General features: G+C 37.3%; 1 protein-coding gene across 1 annotated transcript; it reads left to right on the top strand.

Moving 5' to 3' along the window:
- The first annotated feature begins 7,056 nt into the window (after positions 1–7,056).
- On the top strand, positions 7,057–9,732 carry LOC120780385. The gene is made up of 3 exons (XM_040112673.1): positions 7,057–7,654; positions 7,735–8,180; positions 8,437–9,732. The coding sequence occupies exons 1-3, from the start codon at positions 7,057–7,059 to the stop codon at positions 9,730–9,732; spliced, it is 2,340 nt and encodes a 779-aa protein (XP_039968607.1).
- Positions 9,733–20,329: the final 10,597 nt, after the last annotated feature.

Here is a 20,329-nt window from a genome sequence, read left to right as displayed (position 1 = left end):
TAATTGCTGGCTTATTTCTCCAAAATTTGCACACACCGTACCATTCACAGTACGCAATGACTCAAATAAAGTTTAACCGCGTACATTAATCAATAGCAACCGAAGGTAGAAATAATCGTCGTGGATTGTGTAAATTTGTCCTAATGCATTAGTTGATAACATACCTGGATGTTAATCTACTGGTTGGAATTGCTTTCTGCGCAACTATTTCTCTGACGATGCATTCCAGGTGTAATGTCAAGGTATTTCCGAATAGAGCAATTTTCTCGCAAATGGATCACTGACGAACGTTGAGAAAAAACTCGTTAATGTTAATTTTGTTGCTGACGGTGTTTGTAATCTCTGGGTTGAAATACACTCTCCAAATTAACTGCGAGACGCACAACAGTCGGAAAACGTTCATGAATTGCAAAAGTAAATATCCTACAAAGCGCTTTATTGCAGTTCACATATCGACCGTATCGTTCAAGACCAATAACCGCCATGTTGCTTCCTTTGGTGACGCAATTACAAACGTATTTTATCGCTTACACCAAACTGCAATACTCAACTTTGATATGAGTTTTGAATGTGAATTACACAATAATGGCGAATATGATACGATCCATGTGTTGTCAACTTCAATATTCATTCTTCTACATTGAACGCTGAAGGTTCTGCCATTGTCATCTGGTGAGCCACGCCTATACAGTGGATATCAATCATTTCAAGTTTGAGTTTCCGAAAGACAAGCACTTGGATAGTGTTTCGCGCATTTGTTGTCAGACATACAACCCGAAGTGGGATTGTCCGCAAGGTCCATGAACCATATTGGTTTTCGCCATTTGGTATAATACTGTATCTTTCTCTGCATCAGGAATTTCCGCAGAAATGAGTTCATCAGTTTGATCTGGTGTAACCACCATCCACCATCCAAAGAAGAATGTGTGCGTGCGGCTAACTTTTTTCTGCTACTCAACAGAATACATCCAGCATCTAACAGCACCATATATATGTACTATATGTTGCTTCAAGATAAAGTCCTTCAAACGTCGCTGCTGTTGTTTGAAAAGTCGTGCTGTGACATCTTGACGATCGCTTGCTGATTGACCGCGTTCCATAATTCCAAATGTATGTCATCGCATCCTGGGAGTAGTCGTTCAAGTGTCTTGGGCTGCCACACGTTGATGGCAAAAGGAACGCCGACCAATGTTAGCGCGACCTCTACGTGGCTTCGTAAGAAATTTCAATCTGTAATTGATCACTTTATGTGAAACATAACGTTTTCACTGAATAATTTTCAATAATTTTTCTTTCGGTGTACGTTATTGAACTCCTCTGAAACCGCTCGACCGATTTTCGTGAATATTAGCGTGCATATCGGCTAGGGTGGAGAATCGGACAACATCTATTTTTCATCTTCCTAAATGTTAAGGGAAATTGGAAAATTCCCAAAAAGTAACATTTTTCCATACAATTTTTTTTTTCAATTTTTGTTTGTTTTGTTTTTCAAAATTTTTGTTTGTCAAATATTTTAATCATTCAATTTCGGTCGCATGCTTTTTTTATTCCGGCTGTTCAAAAGAAAAATTACACTGTGATAGCTTTTTTCAAAAAAAAAAAAAGCCAAGACCAACTTCGACGGTTTCCCCCTATTTTGGGTCCTACGAATCGAACTGCATCACTACTTTTTTGAGTTACAATCACGGTTTCATACAAAATTTTTTGTTGAAGTTTTTCATCAAAGTGGCCCATTGTAAGAGAAAGGCACATTTTTCTTCGGTCTCTAACTTTTTTAATGTTGACTTTTTTGATAAATTTTCTTTGGCAAAGCTTCTCAGAATAAGTCCGTCTTTAAGTTCTTAGATGACTGTAAACCCCAAAATCAATGTTTTTTGTGTCCTTATAGCCAATATGTCGAAAAAACTGAAATTTAATCCATTTTTTTTTAATGTTTTTTCCCTCACTTTTCGTCAATATTTTAATTTACCCTTTGATACTTATAGATTAAGTGACATCTTGTAATAGTAAGAAACTTAAGCAAAGACAACGTTCTGAGCAAACTAACCATTAGAAAAAAAACTTAACAAACTTTAAGCATAGATTGCAGTTGTTAATTTGAGTGCCTTGAGTGAGTAATAGTGCCTTGTATATTAAGAAAATAAATTAAAATGAATAAGTGTCCAATTGGCCTATCGTTGGTCTGCTACGTATGTGGAAAATTTACAAGCCCTCGTAGTAGACGCAAAATATCTTCGGGAACTGCCGGCATCTACGAGAAATGTTTCGATTTGCCCGTTATAAGAGACGTAGATTGGGTGTCAAATACCATTTGCACGCAATGCAACAACAACCTGCATAACTGGTCAAAAAGACTGTGCCTAAAAACGGGGTTCGGCATTCCAATGATTTGGATAGATCCACAAGGGCGTCATACTGGTAACTGCTACGCGTGCAAGAACAAATTTGCAGGACTCAACAAAAAAAACACAGTTTACAAAAGTGTTCAATCTGCACAGCTACCAGTATCTCACTCAGAAAATGCTCCGATAACAAGATGTCCAAGTCCAACTGACAGATATATTTCGCCAGCATTTTCCACCGAGCCTACAAATCTACCCAACCGAAGTTGAAAGCCCATGTCGTCACTTGGAGATTTCCCAAGCCCGTTTGAATACGATGGTACGACAGCTGAAATTATCGCAAACACAAGCGATTTGCCGATCACATCATCTTCGATCGGTAAATATATTGTCTAAAGATGTAAAGGTGTATGGATACCGCAAAAGACAGAAGGAGCTTTTAGATTTCTTTGAGGTTAATGGCGATAATACTTTTTCGTATTGTAAAAATATTCCTGGTCTTATGCAAATCATGAACTGTGAGTACAAACCAGAGCAATAGCGCTTGTTTATTGACTCGTCGAAAAATAGTTTAAAATCAGTATTGCTGTATGTGGATAACACAAATATTAATATAAAATATATATATAATATTGTGTACAAATTTATGATACTTATTGATAACAGTTGTGTATAAGATACAAAAAATAAAACAGCACACAAACATAGTTAGTGTAACTTTTTTAAAAAATACAAATTTTATTAAGTTTTTTTTCTAATGGTTAGTTTGCTCAGAACGTTGTCTTTGCTTAAGTTTCTTACTATTACAAGATGTCACTTAATCTATAAGTATCAAAGGGTAAATTAAAATATTGACGAAACGTGAGGTAAAAACGTTAAAAAAATGGATTAAATTTCAGTTTTTTCGACATATTGGCTATAAGGACACAAAAAACATTGATTTTGGGGTTTACAGTCATCTAAGAACTTAAAGACGGACTTATTCTGAGAAGCTTTGCCAAAGAAAGTTTATCAAAAAAGTCAACATTAAAAGTTAGAGACCGAAGAAAAATGTGCCTTTCTCTTACAATGGGCCACTTTGATGAAAAACTTCAACAAAAAATTTTGTATGAAACCGTGATTGTAACTCAAAAAAGTAATGATGCAGTTCGATTCGTAGGACCTGAAATAGGGGGAAACCGTCGAATTTGGTCTTGTCTTTTTTTTTGACTATCACAGTGTTATTGACAATTATTCAGTGAAAACGTTATGTTTCACATAAAGTTATCAATTACAGATTGAAATTTCTTACGAAGCCACGAAGAGGTCGCGCTAATATCGGTCGGCGTTCCTTTTGCCATCAACGTATGGCAGCCCAAGACAAATGAACGACTACTCCCAGGATGCAATGACATACATGTGGAATTATGGCACGCGGTCAATCAGCAAGCGATCGTCACGATGTCACAACACGACTTTTCAAACAATAGCAGCGATGTTTGATGTACTTTGTCTTGAAGCAACATATGGTACATACATATATATGGTGCTGTTAGATGCTGGATGTATTCTATGAGTAGCAAAAAAAAGTTAGCCGCACGCACACATTCTTCTTTGGATGGTGGATGGTAGTTATACCAGATCAAACTGATGAACTCATTTCTGCGGAAATTCCTGATGCAGAGAAAGATACAGTATTATACCAAATGTTGAAAACCAATATGGTTCATGGACCTTGCGGACACCACAATCCCACTTCGGGTTGTATGTCTCACAATAAATGCACGTAAACCCGTCGAACTCCGTTTCGTTATTGAACTCCTCTGAAACCGCTCGACCGATTTTCGTGAATCTTAGCGTGCATATCGGCTAGGATGGAGAATCGGACAACATCTATTTTTCATCATCCTAAATGTTAAGGGTAGTACACCCATACATTTTTTTAACTTTCTGCGAAGAAAATTAAAAATTTTCTAAAATCGGGAAGTTATTGGTTGTTAAAGTTATTGGACCCGCTTATAACTTTTGAACGGATCAAGCGATTCAACCCTACTCAACGGCATTTCAAAGAGTTTCACTTAACTTAGATTTTCTAAAATTTTGAGCCGATTCGGATAGCTAGATTTCGAGAAAACTAAAAAAAAACAGCAAAAAAAAATTTTTCTAAAGTGGTTTTTTGGGAATAACTTCTAAACGGCTATATCGATCAATTCCATAAACTAATCAGCACTCAACCTCACAAAACTACGCCGATTACCGCAAACCGGGTCAAATTCGATAAATTTTCTTGCGAGAAATCGTTGACGAAAGAAATCGCAAAAATAGATTTTTTTGAAATAACTCTGAAACGACTCAACCGATTAATTCTGAAGACTTATCAGCTTTCGACTCTGAAAAATCACGTCGATGGCCGCAAACCGTGTCAAAATCGGTTGATTTGTTCGTGAGATATCGTTGACGAAATTCTATCCGCATATCCGCAATAGGGCAATTGAATATTACAATTGTAGTAAATTACAATTGTAAATTCTTATTCATAGTTCATAATTTCAAGTTCCATTAATTATGAGAATAGGGATGAGGGCGATGCCGGTCTTCTGTTTTACTCACTATACATTTTTCAGCAATTTTTTTTTGGTTTTATTTGTGTATCAATCGTAGCAGTTTTTTCTGTGCAACTCTCATGTTAATTTTACTGTAATCATAAATTTATCATTCATTTCCAGTGCAATAATTATTTATTCACAATTTATTAATCTGACAAAGGCAGTTTTAACTCTCAGTTTATTAAGTGATATCATGTAAATAAACACGTGTTGTAAGCTCCAGTCAACAACGGCCATTATCGTACCTGTATATATTGTTCTTAACTATTTTTTGAAATAGTTTGAAATCAAAACGAACAAGTAAGAAAGGGCTAAGTTCGAGTGTCACCGAACATTTTATACTCTCGCACGATAAAGTGATAATCGAGATTTCATTATTAGTCATTTACATATTTTTCAATTACCGTATTTGTGTAAAGTTTTATTCCGCTATCATCATTGGTTCCTAATGTATATATTATACAGAGGAGCCATCCGATGGAATTCAAAATAGCGTTATATTGGAAGAAGGCGTGATTGCGAACCGATTTCACCCATATTTCGTACATGTCATCAGGGTGTGAAGAGAATATTACATACCGAATTTCATTGAAATCGGTCTAGTAGTTCCCGAGATATGGTTTTTGGTCCATAAGTGGGCGACGCCACGCCCATTTTCAATTAAAAAAAAAAGCCTGGGTGCAGCTTCCTTCTGCCATTTCTTCCGTAAAATTTAGTGTTTCTGACGTTTTTTGCTAGTCGGTTAACGCTCTTTTAGTGATTTTCAACATAACCTTTGTATGGGAGGTGGGCGAGGTTATTATCCGATTTGTTCCATTATTGAACTGTATATGGAAATACCTGAAGGAAACGACTCTATAGGATTTGGTTGACATAGCTATAGTAGTTTCCGAGATATGTACAAAAACTTAGTAGGGGGCAGGGCCACGCACACTTTTCCAAAAAAATTGCGTCCAAATATGCCCGTCCCTAATGCGATCCTTTCTGCCAAATTTCACTTTAATATCTTTATTTATGGCTTAGTTATGACACTTTATAGGTTTTCGGTTTCCGCCATTTAGTGGGCTTGGCAGTGGGCCGATTTTGCCCATCTTCGAACTTGAGCTTCTTATAGAGCCAAGAAATACGTGTACCAAGTTTCATCATGATATCTCAATTTTTACTCAAGTTACGGCTTGCACGGTCGGACGGACGGACGGACGAACGGACGGACGAACGGACGGACGAACGGACAGACGGACGGACGGACAGCGGACGGACAGCGGACGGACGGACAGACAGACATACGGATTTCAACTCTACTCGTCACCCTGATCACTTTGGTATATATAACCCTATATCTGACTCTTTTAGTTTTAGGACTTACAAACAACCGTTATGTGAACAAAACTATAATACTCTCCTTAGCAACTTTGTTGCGAGAGTATAAAAAGTGTAGGTGATTAATAAATATACCGGTTTTATTATTGTAAAAGGTAAGTCAAATAATAAGCAAATGAACACCATATTATGTCACTGTTTTTCATCAATACACTGATAGAAGGATTTATTACCTATTAATAATTTAATTATTGCCAGTCAGCAATTCCAAAAAAAGCAAAGGGGCCAATTTGAGTCGTCGAACGACCATTTCTAGAGCCATGCGAGGTATAAGAGCACGAAGATCAAGCGACCAAGTTCAAGAAAATAATGCAGATACGCGTGTGAGAGTGAGGCAGTTATGTGAATAACAATCACAAGAAACACGAGATAAACGAAATTAACAGAGACAATTAGAACGAAGAGAAACTCGCAGATTCATAGTCGACAGACGTAGAGGAATTGACCAACAATGCCAACAAGTTTATCGAGCATTAACATCATTTCTTCGACTAGCATTCCAGTACGAGCCTGATGTTGAATATTACGCTCATTTCAAAAAGGTTATAGGTACTTTGGAAAAGGATTGCTCGCATTGTCATGCACTTAAATTTAAAAATGAACCAGTTGGGATGTGTTGCTCATAAGGAAAAGTACAACTAACTGAAATTGAAACACCACCTGAACCATTGCACAGTTTACTTATCGGTACAGATCCAGATTCTAGCCTGTTCCTGAAGTCAATTCGCACATTTAATTCATGTTTCCGAATGACATCGTTTGGTGCAACAGAAATAGTTAATAATATTGCTGCAAACGGTCAACAATTTAATTCAACGTTCAAAATCAAAGGCCAAGTATATCACAAAGTGGGCTCATTGCTGCCAATGCCAAACGAATCTCATAAATTTTTACAAATCTACTTCATGGGTGGCGAGAACTCCGAACGTGCACTCGCCAATCGCGTGGATGCACGTTGCGACTACCATAATCTCAATTCAGCTTTTGCCAGGCGTATCGTCAGCGAGCTGGACGCTCTGTTAAATGAGCAAAATGAATTATTAAAGTTATTCAAATCACACATGCCCAAGCTACAAAGTGACAATCACGCAATTGTCATCAACCCTGATAGAACACCAGCTGGAGAGCATATACGTAGATTCAACGCACCTGTTGTTGACGACGTTGCTGGAATCATGGTTGGCGACCGTACATCTACGCGACAAATTGTGATTCGAAGAAGAAATAATGATCTTCAGTTCATCAGTGATACCCATCGTTCATATGACGCTCTCCAATATCCACTAATTTTCTGGAAGGGACAAGACGGATATTGCGTAAATATTAAACAACGAGATCCCGTAACAGGTAATTCTTTTATTATTAAGAACATAAATATTTGGTTATTAAAGAATAAATCTTCAATTCATTTATATATATTATTACAGGAGCTGAAACAAATAAGAACGTTAGCTCAAAGGATTTTTATTCATATCATTTGATGATTAGACGCGGTCGAGACAACATCATTTTACGATGTCGTGAGCTTTGCCAACAATTTATAGTCGACATGTACTATGTGAAGATAGAAAGTGAAAGACTACGATATTTGCGATATAATCAACAGAAGCTGCGTACGGAAGAATATATTCACTTAAGAGATGCTGTTGCGAACAATGCTGACACTGCCGAAATCGGTAACTCTGTTATCTTACCATCATCGTATGTAGGTAGTCCACGTCACATGCAAGAATACATTCAGGATGCCATGACTTTCGTGCGTGAATATGGACGACCGTGTCTTTTCATCACTTTTACATGTAATCCAAAATGGAAGGAAATTACATCGTTGCTATTACCAGGACAAAATGCAATGCATCGTCATGATATTACAGCACGTGTGTTTAAACAAAAATTAAAGTCTTTAATCAACTTTACTACAAAATTGCATGCATTTGGCTCAACACGTTGTTGGATGTATTCAGTTAAGTGGCAAAAGCGTGGATTCCCTCATGCAAACAATTTAATTTGGTTAGTCGACAAAATACGTGCTGAAAACATCGACAGTTTGATTTCTGCAGAGATTCCAGATCCGTCTACTGATCAATTACTGTTTGATATTGTTACTGCAAACATGATTCCATGGTCAGTGCGGAAATCTGAATCGTTCATCACCTTGCATGGTAGACGGAAAATGTACAAAGCGTTTTCCTAAAGATTTTACTAACGATACGGTCACACATGTTGACGGATATCCAATATATCGTCGAAGAAGTACCGAAAATGGCGGACAAACTTTCATTAAAACTATCAGCTACGCAGACATCGACATTGACAATCGTTGGGTGGTACCATATTCACCTCTGCTGAGCAAAACATTCAATGCTCATATTAATGTTGAGTCATGCAGTTCGGTGAAGAGTATCAAATATATTTGCAAATATGTGAATAAAGGGAGTGATATGGCTGTATTTAGAATTGAAAATACTAATATACATTCTCCTCCGTTGAATCAAAATGATGAAATTACGAATTACCAAATTGGCCGGTATGTCAGTTCCAATGAAGCTGTCTGGCGTATTTTCGGTTTCCCAATTCATGAACGGGATCCAGCAGTTATCCATTTAGCTGTCCACCTTGAAAACGGCCAGCGCGTATATTTCACGAACGATACAGTGCTTGATCGTGCTATAAATCCACCAAAAACTACGCTGACCGAATTTTTTGAACTGTGCAATCGTGCGGATGCTTTTGGTGCCTTCGCACAAACACTTCTCTACTCTGAAGTTCCACGGTATTTTACATGGGCTCAAAAAAGGAAATGGATACCCCGCAAGCAAGGGACACCAGTTGATGCGCACCCAGGTTTATTTAAATCAAATACTTTGGGTCGTGTATATACAGTCAATCCAAGGCAGACTGAGTGCTTTTACCTGCGACTATTGTTGGTTAATGTCACCGGGCCATTGTCATTTCAAGATATACGTAAGGTAGATGGACAACAGTATCCTACGTATAAAGATGCATGCCTTGCTCTAGGCTTGCTAGAAGACGACAATCATTGGGACAGTACGCTTGCTGAAGCAACATTAAACTGCACAGGATCACAAATTCGTCTACTATTTGCTATAGTACTGACTACATGTTTCCCGGCCCGAGCACAAATGTTGTGGGATAATCACAAAGATTCAATGACTGATGATATATTGTATCGACATCGTACAAGGTGCAATGATCTAACGATATCATTCAGTGATGAAATGTACAATGAAGCACTGATTGCTATCGAGGATCTTTGCATTGCTATTGCGAATTTGCCAATCAGTCATTTCGGTATGAGCTCACCGAATCGAAGTGCATCTGATGTACTCAACACAGATATCAATCGTGAACTACAGTACGATACTGTAGAAATGGCATTGTTAGTCGCAATGTTCCACTACTAAATGATGAACAAAAAATTATTTACGACCGCATCATGCTGGCAGTTTCGGCAGGACAAGGAGGATTCTTTTTTTTGGATGCACCAGGTGGAACTGGCAAAACATTCCTTATTTCGTTACTTCTGGCCGAGATACGATCAAAAAATGACATCGCATTGGCCGTTGCATCTTCTGGCATTGCAGCAACTTTATTAGATGGAGGCAGAACAGCTCATTCAGCATTTAAGCTGCCGTTGAACATTCAAAATAATCCAGATGCAGTGTGCAACATAAAAAAACAATCGTCTATGGCCATAGTGCAGAAACAATGTAAAATTATTATTTGTGATGAATGCACTATGGCACACAAACATTCGCTTGAGGCATTAGATAGGACATTATAGGATATATTTTGGCGGCACTTTGTTACTCCTTTCTGGTGATTTTAGACAAACACTTCCCGTTATTCCACGCTCAACGTACGCTGATGAAATTAATGCTTGCTTAAAATCATCGCGACTATGGCGTAATGTTGAAAAAGTACAACTGACGGTGAACATGCGCGTTCAAATGCTTCAGGATCCATCCGCCGAAAATTTCTCTAAACAACTGTTAGATATTGGTGATGGGAAAGTTGATGTACATGAAAATACTGGATGCATCAAATTACAGACGGACTTCTGCACAATCATCGACTCGCAAAATACTCTCATCGATCACATATTTCCCGACGTACACACACAATATGCAAATCGTAAGTGGCTGGCAGAAAGAGCGATTTTGGCAGCTAAAAATGTGGACGTCAATGGGTTAAATTTAAAGATTCAACAGTTGTTGCCTGGGGACTTGGTGTCATACAAATCTATCGATGCAGTTTGCGATACCAACGAGACTGTGAATTATCCAATTGAGTTTTTAAATTCATTGGATTTGCCAGGCATGCCACCACATCATTTACAATTGAAGGTTGGATCTCCGATTATTCTGTTTCGCAATTTAAGCCCACCACGGCTGTGTAATGGCACACGGTTAGTCATTAAAAAATGAATGAAAAACGTCATTGAAGCCATCATCTTGAATGGCAAGTTTCAAGGCGAAAATGTGTTGCTGCCATGAATCCCTATGATTACTACAGATGTGCCAATTGAATTCAAACGTACTCAATTCCCCATTAGATTAGCATTCGCTATGACGATCAATAAGTCACAAGGTCAGACATTGTCTGTATGTGGCTTAGATTTGGAAACACCATGCTTTTCCTACGGACAACTAAATGTGGCATGTTCTCGCGTGGGAAAACCCTCCAGTTTGTTTGTGTTGGCTAAAGACGGACTAACCAAGAATATTGTACACTCTATTGCACTGAGAGATTAATTTTTTTTTCAATTGCCATAATTGATAGGATAATATGAATAATTATTTTTGATATTTAGAAAGCTATCAAAAATTGTAATTTAAAATATATTCGTTACTTTAATAAAGATTAATTTATTAACTTAAATAAAGCATACTTTAATTGTTTATAATGCTTTCGATTATAAGTACATCCCAGCACACTTAGTAGTAGATAGTTATTTTTATTGAACTAAAAAAATGTTTCCTAGAAATAACAAAACAACGTTTGCCGGGTCAGCTAGTTTAAATTATAATAACTTCAGTTTATGAACCACTGTTTCTTCAAACACATAAGTATGTACAAATAAGCGCTCAGCACTCACCTATTAGCGTTTGTATTCTATTTGTGTGCTTAGCCACTCTCAGTTAATAATACCATAACGCGCAAATATATTTTTACTATTATATTAATACATTTGCAGAGATAACTTAGATCTTAAAAATTTTGTAACAAAAAAATTAGAAACATAAACTCAATTCTTTAAATATTTTGGTAAAACAACCAAACTGAAAAATTTCACAAATCATATATTTACTATATAAACATTTCCATTAAATAAAACTGCAATATTTTTAAAGAGAATATATATAATGGTCATAAGTATATTTTCTTTTTTATAAATGTATGTATATATAAAACTGCCTTGAATTTGTACGTATAAAAGCCACAACTTGAGAAAAGATTTCCCAATTTTAACTTAAATTAATTTTTACAACTGGCATCATCTCCATTAACAGTTTTATCACATATACATTGGTGTGAACAAAATAGGACACCAATAGGTTATTGCGAAACATTAAAATTGTATGTTTTCTTATTAAATAAAATTGTTTTTAGATATAGGTATATAATTTTATTTATATAATTTTTTCCTGATAGTGATACAAAATTTCCCTCCATGCAAAGGTAAATAAAAACAAGAAAAAACTTTAACTTCGGTTGCATCGAAGCTAAATACCCTTCACAGGTGCATTTCTGTTCGTAACTATGTTTTCAGTTTGTATGGAAGCTATATGCTATAGTCAACCGATCTGATCAATTTCTTAGGAGATTACATTTTTGCTTTAGGAAATAATATATACCAAATTTCGGGAATATATCTTGTCAAATGTGAAAGTTTTCCATACAAGCATTTGATTCCGATCGTTCAGTTTGTATGGCAGCTATATGTCATAGTGATCCGATATCGGCCGTTCCGACAAATGAGCATATGATGATGAAGAGAAAATGACGTTTGCAAAATTTCGAAAGGATATCTTAAAAACTGAGGGACTAGTTCGTATATATACAGACAGACAGACGGACGGACAGACAGACGGACATGGCTAAATTGACTCAGCTCGACATACTGATCATTTATATATATACTTTATAGGGTCTCCGACGATTCCTTCTGGGTGTTACAAACTTCGTGTCAAACTTAATATACCTTGTTCAGGGTATAAAAGCAAATATTAATGCGAAGCTCTAAAACCTACAAAATATTTTTACCTATTTTTGTTCACACAACTGTACAATTGCGATAAGAAGTAAATTTCCGCTCTTTTATTTGTATTCAATGTCAGTATTGCCACAGCCATTCTGCCATGGATAAAATGATACGAAACTCTCGTATTGGCTCTCATTTTTCTCTCAAATGCGTTCCCATATTATTTGACAGCGTTGGATATCAGGGAATTTCGAACAGCTGATATAAGAAGAGGCGGGATGCTAGAAATATACCGCTATAATTAACTGACAATATCAGTGTGAAATGAAATTTCATTAAACTGTGCGAACATAAATTTTTATGTAAATTAGTTAATGATTTTGCATTTTAACATTTATATATGCATTAGCAAAGTGTTTAATTTAGTGTTTTGTATAATTTAGCGAAAATTTCAATCATAGAGAAGTTTGTGGTCAGAATATATATCCAATATATATGTAAATTATATTTTAAGTTATAGCAATTAAGTATAAATATGTATTTAATACATTTCTTTTGATTATGTTATGTTTTTATGAATTGTTTTGTTTTTCTGTTAATTGTTCTTTTCTTTACTGGCGTAAACACCGCTTACGCGATTACAGCAGAATTAACAACCGCGCGCCAGTCGTTTCTTCTTTTCGCTACGTGGTGCCAATTGGATATGTCAAGCGAAGCCGGGTCCTTCTCCACTTGGTCCTTCCAACGGAGTGGAGGTCTTCCTCTTCCTCTGCTTCCACCGGCGGGTACTGCGTCGAATACTTTCAGAGCTGGAGTGTTTTCGTCCATTCGGACAACATGACCTAGCCAGCGGAGCCGCTGTCTTTTAATTCGCTGAACTATGTCAATGTCCCCGTATATCTCGTACAGCTTATCGTTTCATCGAATGCGATATTCGCCGCGGCCAACGTTCAAATGACCATAAATTTTCTGTTAATTACTTATTTTAAATAGTTATATTAATTATTCAAAATATATTTTCATATCTGCGTACTTATTAGTACTAGCATACAAATTGTAATATTTTTATGAATTGTTCATTGGCAAATGTTATAAAAAATGCGGTTTTGGCAGTTCTCTCTCGAATCAAAGAGTTTCGTATCATCTTATCCATGATTCTGCGATGAACATCAAGTTTCGGAGGAGTGTTATTGATTTTTTCGCAACTTTTTATGCCCTTCCTTCCGTAAACTGATATTCTCTTTATCTAGCCATCGTTCGCACTTTGCTTACTTTCTAGGCTAAAAATTTGCCCATCCCTGGTCTAGACGGTGGTCTAACCTCCTTATCCCAATTGTAATGAATTTTGTTTTCAAAAACATTATGTGCTTTAGTGCTCAATATATATGAAATCGGTCGAGACCTCTTTTAGCTTCTTTGGTTGAGATTATATCACAAATATTTTATTTGAGGATGATTATAAAATAATTATTACTTAGACGAATTAAAATACATTTATTAATCTAAATGAGTCCGTAATATAAGTTAATACGATACCAAAATATGAATGTAGTAAATGTAGTCATTGACGATTTCGTCGAAAAATGAGTGCTAAGGCTATAATACTTTAATCCCAAGATGTTACTACAGAGTACATATAATACTTTTTTCACTTATTTATTCATAAAAATAATATTTGGTATTGCTCAGTTTACAACGGAGTATATTTTCATCCTTTTATACTTAACATTGTTTAGTTATACAAGAGAATATATTTTCCCCTTGTATATCTGTCGAAGGTTAATGCTACAAAGCCGACTTTTCTCTGACCTCAATATATGGATATGGTGTAGTGATTTGTGTCATTAAGTTTAAACTGTTTAAGTTGGTCAAAATATGTATCATTTCAATGAAATTAAGTGGAGTTTTCTTACACTTATAAAATTAAATTAATGATCTAGCGCTTAATGTGAATGGAGTTCGCCCAAATCTCATTTCCCTAATACAATGAATTCACATCCTCTTGTTGACGTTTTCCACATCAACTCAATATTTGTATTCAATTTGGCCTCTTCAGTTGAGTTTATATCACATATATCTCATTTCAATATGATACGAACATAATTTTAGCTGAATGTTGAATTTTTTCACAACATTTTTCTACTCAACATTTTTTTTTAAATCGTGATATTAACCAAATGATGCATTGTTATGTGAAAAACAAGCTTTCAATTTCATTAACAAAACTGATATATTGCCCGATATTTGCGGTAAAAAGTCATCCGAAATTTGTCTATTTATTCCCGTTGATCAGATTCAATACATCTTGACACCTGGGTATATTATTGCCAGATAAGCATTCTCTCTGAGTTTCTATAACATATTTATCGATATTTTCAATAAAAAGTTGGAATAGGAACTGGGGTCCATATATTTGGTACCTGGAGGTTTGAATAGTTTTGATCCAATAAATACATTCATTGGTGTTTAACGTGTTTGTGTAAGCTGGAAGGTAAGAGAATTATACGTAATTTAAAATTGTGTTATTTGTGACATAAGAACTGTATTTGGTTGGTTAAGCAGGTCCCGAGATATAGGTTCTCACCTAAATATTGGTAGTGCCAGGCTCATTGGAAAATTTTGTTTTTATTGATTGAGCCCTTTTTTTAACAGAATTGTTATACGTAGGTTGCTATATATATTTCTGGCCTAATAATGTAAATAGGCATATTTATCAACGAAAATTGTTTTTTTTTTGTTTTTTTTTATTCTTTTTTTTATTTTTTGTCGATTGCTGTTTTGTTTCGGGCTCATACGCATAGATCCATGATTCGTCACCTGTAACGATCTTATAAACGCCTTTTGAATCACCGCGATCGTATTTTTCCAGCATTTCTTTACACCAATCCACACGAGCCTTTTTTTGAGCGATTGTCAAATTGTGCGGGATCCAACGAGAACAAACCTTTTTTACGGCCAGGTGTTCATGCAATATCGAATGTATGCAGGTGGGAGAAATGCATAGGCATGCCTCTATCTGAAAGTATGTTACATGACGGTCTTGCATTATCAGTTCACGTACGGCATCGATGTTTTCTGGCACAACGGCTGTTTTTGGACGACCTTCACGGAATTCGTCTTTGAGCGAGCGTCGGCCACGATTGAATTCGTTGTACCAGTTTTTCACAGTGCTATAGGATAGTGCTTCATAGCCATACAAAGATTTTAGTTCATCGGTGCACTCTTGTCGTGATAATCCACGTCGAAAGTTGTGAAAAATGATCGCACGAAAATGTTCACGAGTTAATTCCATTTTTTGGCCGAGATGAACTTTTTAATTCCCTGTAAATAAAACAATTCACGATTAAATGACAAAACGTTCTGAGTGATGTTATGCTAAAAAATGTCAAACTTTCCAATGGAAATGTCAGATTGCACCTGGCAAGACTTAGTGTTGCCCTAGGCCAGAATATATCTATATAGCAGCCCTCGTATATGGAGTGGACGGGGTTATCATGCGATTTCATCTATTTGTACAGTGTCGGTGGGGTTTCTCAAGAGATTTGCCCTGAGCAAATTTGTCTCTATGGGCTTCTGTGGTGCAGAAGATATGTACATTAAACCTCTAAAAGAGCCACGCGTAATTTTTCAAAATTTTAGGACCCTTGCTTCTGCGATCCCCTTTGCCAAATTGTAGTTTTATATCTTTATTTAGTGCTTATGGCATGTGTTATGGCACTTTATATGTTTTTGTTTAGTACCTTTGTCTATTTGTCTATCCGGGCAAGCTATAGTTGGAGTTGAAATTGAGGTATCTTCATGAAACTTGGTACACAAATTTTTCCGAGCACCCAGGAGGGTTAGCAATGCAGATGCTAACCATTTATCGAAGATTTAGAAAGTGCTATAACTAAGCTCCACAATACGATACAAAGCTGTTATTTATCAAAACGAATTAAATTAGAGGGGCATTTATGGTTGGAAAAATTTTTGAAAAGTGGACATAGCCCCGCCCTCTAATAAGTTTAATGTAAATATATCCTAAACCATATAATAATCAAATCCAGTTCAAGCAAATATGTTTTTCATCTCTACCCACCAAGCTGATGCTATTGTAGAGCAGGTTCGTCTCCGCGTAGTACATCCTGAGTAATCCTGAATAATCTGTGTGACTATTAGGATGCCCCCGTCCCGTTAAAACTCTGGTATTCCTCGGAGTTGGTTCCCCATCCATCATCCTTTATGTGGTGTGGTAGGTGGAAATTGAGATGATTCCTTCTTTGTGCTGGTCGGCTCTGAGCGCACTACCTCATGAAGGAGGGCGTTAACACTCGCCTTGGCTTCATAACTGACATAACGTTGGGACTAAATAAGGCTGTGAGTGAGGATTATTACAACATGAAGAGTAATGACAAGATCTAATTGAAAAAGAACGAGGGAGAAGATCGGTTGGAACTGACCTCAATAGATAACTTTTGCTGTTTTTTATGTAAGTACCTGCCAATAATATCTTAAACTGACGGAGCTTAAAACACATAGATTAGAAACAATGCATTGATCACCATCCCAAATAACACACCATTTCACCTTGGCCGTCTTTGATGTCTATTTAAATATTTCCTGGCTATTTCCGCTGTTATTATGAAAGTTACCAGAGAAAATCCCGGGCCTCTACCCAGCTGTGAAAGTGCCGGGTGGAAGTGTGGTTTGCACAAATAATTAAGGAGTGCCGGCGATGAAGTGCAAAAAGCCAAAAGTTCCTAATGGAAAATAATAGAGGAGAAACTATAACTTTTTTTCGGCCAGAAACGATCTTAATGTTTTTCTTTTAACTAGGCATTCACGCGTTAAGGATAAAAATCCTGTCAGATGCAAGTTGCCTAACCATCATCATGGAACCATCTAAAACTTTCTCCTCCATTACACAACCTTTTCACGACTGAAATGCTTGTTATTCGTTTATTCTTACAGAACGTCCTAACGGAGGTCTGTTTTACAAAATCATCGTCGGAACAGTCAAAATAACTCATATCTAAAAAAAATTATATTTCAAATGTGTTCAATATTTCATGTAATAATCATTTGAATAATTTTTTCACTTCAAAGCTACTGCCAGGATACAGTAATTTTTATTTACACACATATGAAGGTGTATTAAAAACAAATCACCAACTAGTCGGCCAAAGAGGATTAGCCACAGATATGTCTTTTTTATTTTAAAATAATTTGATGATAACTCACATATTCATGACACTAAGTTAATCGCGACAACTAGCAGTGGAAATGTAATCATTTATGATGCTGTGGCTGTGTCTGGAATAGGAAATTTAGTATTAATGGAAGGAAAATAGATTGCTATCAATATAAGAATATATTAGATCAAAATTTAAGAGCTTCTGCGGATACTCTGAAACTTGGTGGATCCTCTAAGAACTAAACGATCCGAAGCACTCGACGCACATTATAAAAGAATTGCTGCTTTACTATGTTCCAAGTCAATTAAATTGAATACAGAGTTTGGATTTAAACATTATTGAGCACGTTTGGCAGTTTTTGGAATACTAGGTCAGAAATCAAATCATCAAATGTACAAAAACACCAAGAGATAAACTATAGGAGGAGTGGCAACAAGTAACACCTGCTGAGCAGTAAATCTTAGATTCTTCAATGCCTAGAGGTTTACAAGCAGTTTTAAGTAGATTGAAAATTTTTATATAAAAAAAAAAGTCTCAATTATTTTTATAGTTTTGTGCGAATAGTTTGTTTCGTTTGTATAGGAATAAGTTCTTTGCAACCTGTTGCTACAGAATATAAATGTTTTCATCACCTAACGGTTGTACGTTTCACCTAAAACTGGAGAAGATAGATATAGGGTTAGGTATACAAGTTAACACGTAAGAATTGCACTTTTTTTTGTGAAATGCAAGAATGATGCAATGCACTTTGTTTATATTGTAACATTTTGCTGATGCATAAGCTCGTTGCTCAGCACTGCGGCCAGTAGCGGTAACCCGACCCTTGCCTATGTCGCAAGCGACTGTGTTGGCATATGCTGATTCGGCTTGCCGGATATAATAACGCACACTTATGATTTTCTTCTTCTTCTTAATTGGCGTAGAAACCGCTTAAGCGATTATAGCCGAGTTAAGAACAGCGCGCCAGTCGTTTCTTCTTTTCGCTACGTGGCGCCAATTGGATATTCCGAGCGAAGCCAGGTCCTTCTCCACTTGGTCCTTCCAACGGAGTGGAGGTCTTCCTCTTCCTCTGCTTCCCCCGGCGGGTACTGCGTCGAATATTTTCAGAGCTGGAGTGTTTTCGTCCATCCGGACAACATGACCTAGCCAGCGTAGCCGCTGTCTTTTAATTCGCTGAACTATGTCGATGTCGTCGTATATCTCGTACAGCTCATCGTTCCATCGAATGCGGTATTCGCCGTGGCTAACGCGCAAAGGACCATAAATCTTTCGCAGAACTTTTCTCTCGAAAACTCGCAACGTCGACTCATCCGTTGTTGACATCGTCCAAGACTCTGCACCATACAGCAGGACGGGAATTATGAGTGACTTATAGAGTTTGGTTTTTGTTTGTCGAGAGAGGACTTTGCTTCTCAATTGCCTACTCAGTCCGAAGTAGCACCTGTTGGCAAGAGTTATCCTGCGTTGGATTTCTAGGCTGATATTGTTGGTGGTGTTTACGCTGGTTCCAAGATAGACGAAATTATCTACGACTTCAAAGTTATGACTGTCAACAGTGACGTGAGAGCCAAGTCGCGAATGCGACGACTGTTTGTTTGATGACAGGAGATATTTCGTCTTGCCCTCGTTCACTGCCAGACCCATTTTCTGTGCTTCCTTGTCCAGCCTGGAGAAAGCAGAACTAACGGCGCGGGTGTTGAGGCCGATGATATCAATATCATCGGCATACGCCAACAGCTGTACACTCTTATAGAAGATGGTACCTTCTCTATTTAGGTTCTGCGGCTCGAACTATTTTCTCCAAAAGCAGGTTGAAAAAGTCGCACGATAGGGAATCGCCTTGTCTGAAACCTCGTTTGGTATCGAACGGCTCGGAGAGGTCCTTCCCGATCCTGACGGAGCTTTTGGTGTTACTCAACGTCAGTTTACACAGCCGTATTAGTTTTGCATGGATACCAAATTCAGACATCGCGGCATAAAGGCAGCTCCTTTTCGTGCTGTCGAAAGCAGCTTTGAAATCGACGAAGAGGTGGTGTGTGTCGATTCTTCTTTCAAGGGTCTTTTCCCAGATTTGGCGCATGATGAATATCTGGTCGGTTGTTGATTTGCCAGGTCTAAAGCCACACTGATAAGGTCCAATCAGTTTGTTGACGGTGGGCTTTAATCTTTCACACAATACGCTCGATAGAACCTCATATGCGATGTTGAGGGGGCTAATCCCACGGTAGTTGGCGCAGATTGTGGGGTCTCCTTTTTTATGGATTGGGCATAGCACACTTAAATTCCAATCGTGGGGCATGCTTTCGTCCGACCATATTTTACAAAGAAGCTGATGCATGCTCCTTATCAGTTCTTCGCCGCCGTGTTTGAATAGCTCGGCCGGCAATCCGTCGGCCCCTGCCGCTTTGTTGTTCTTCAGGCGGGCAATTGCTATTCGAACTTCTTCATGGTCGGGTAATGGAACGTCTGCTCCATCGTCATCGATTGGGGAATCGGGTTCTCCTTCTCCTGGTGTTGTGCGTTCACTGCCATTCAGCAGGCTGGAGAAGTGTTCCTCCATAATTTAAGTATGCTCTGGGCATCAGTGACTAGATCACCTTGGGGTTCTACAGGAATACGCTC

The sequence above is a fragment of the Bactrocera tryoni genome, unplaced genomic scaffold (genome assembly GCF_016617805.1).
Source record: "Bactrocera tryoni isolate S06 unplaced genomic scaffold, CSIRO_BtryS06_freeze2 scaffold_25, whole genome shotgun sequence".
NCBI lineage: Eukaryota > Metazoa > Arthropoda > Insecta > Diptera > Tephritidae > Bactrocera > Bactrocera tryoni.
Note: the sequence above shows the minus strand (reverse complement) of the source record. Positions and strands in the feature narration are given on the sequence as shown.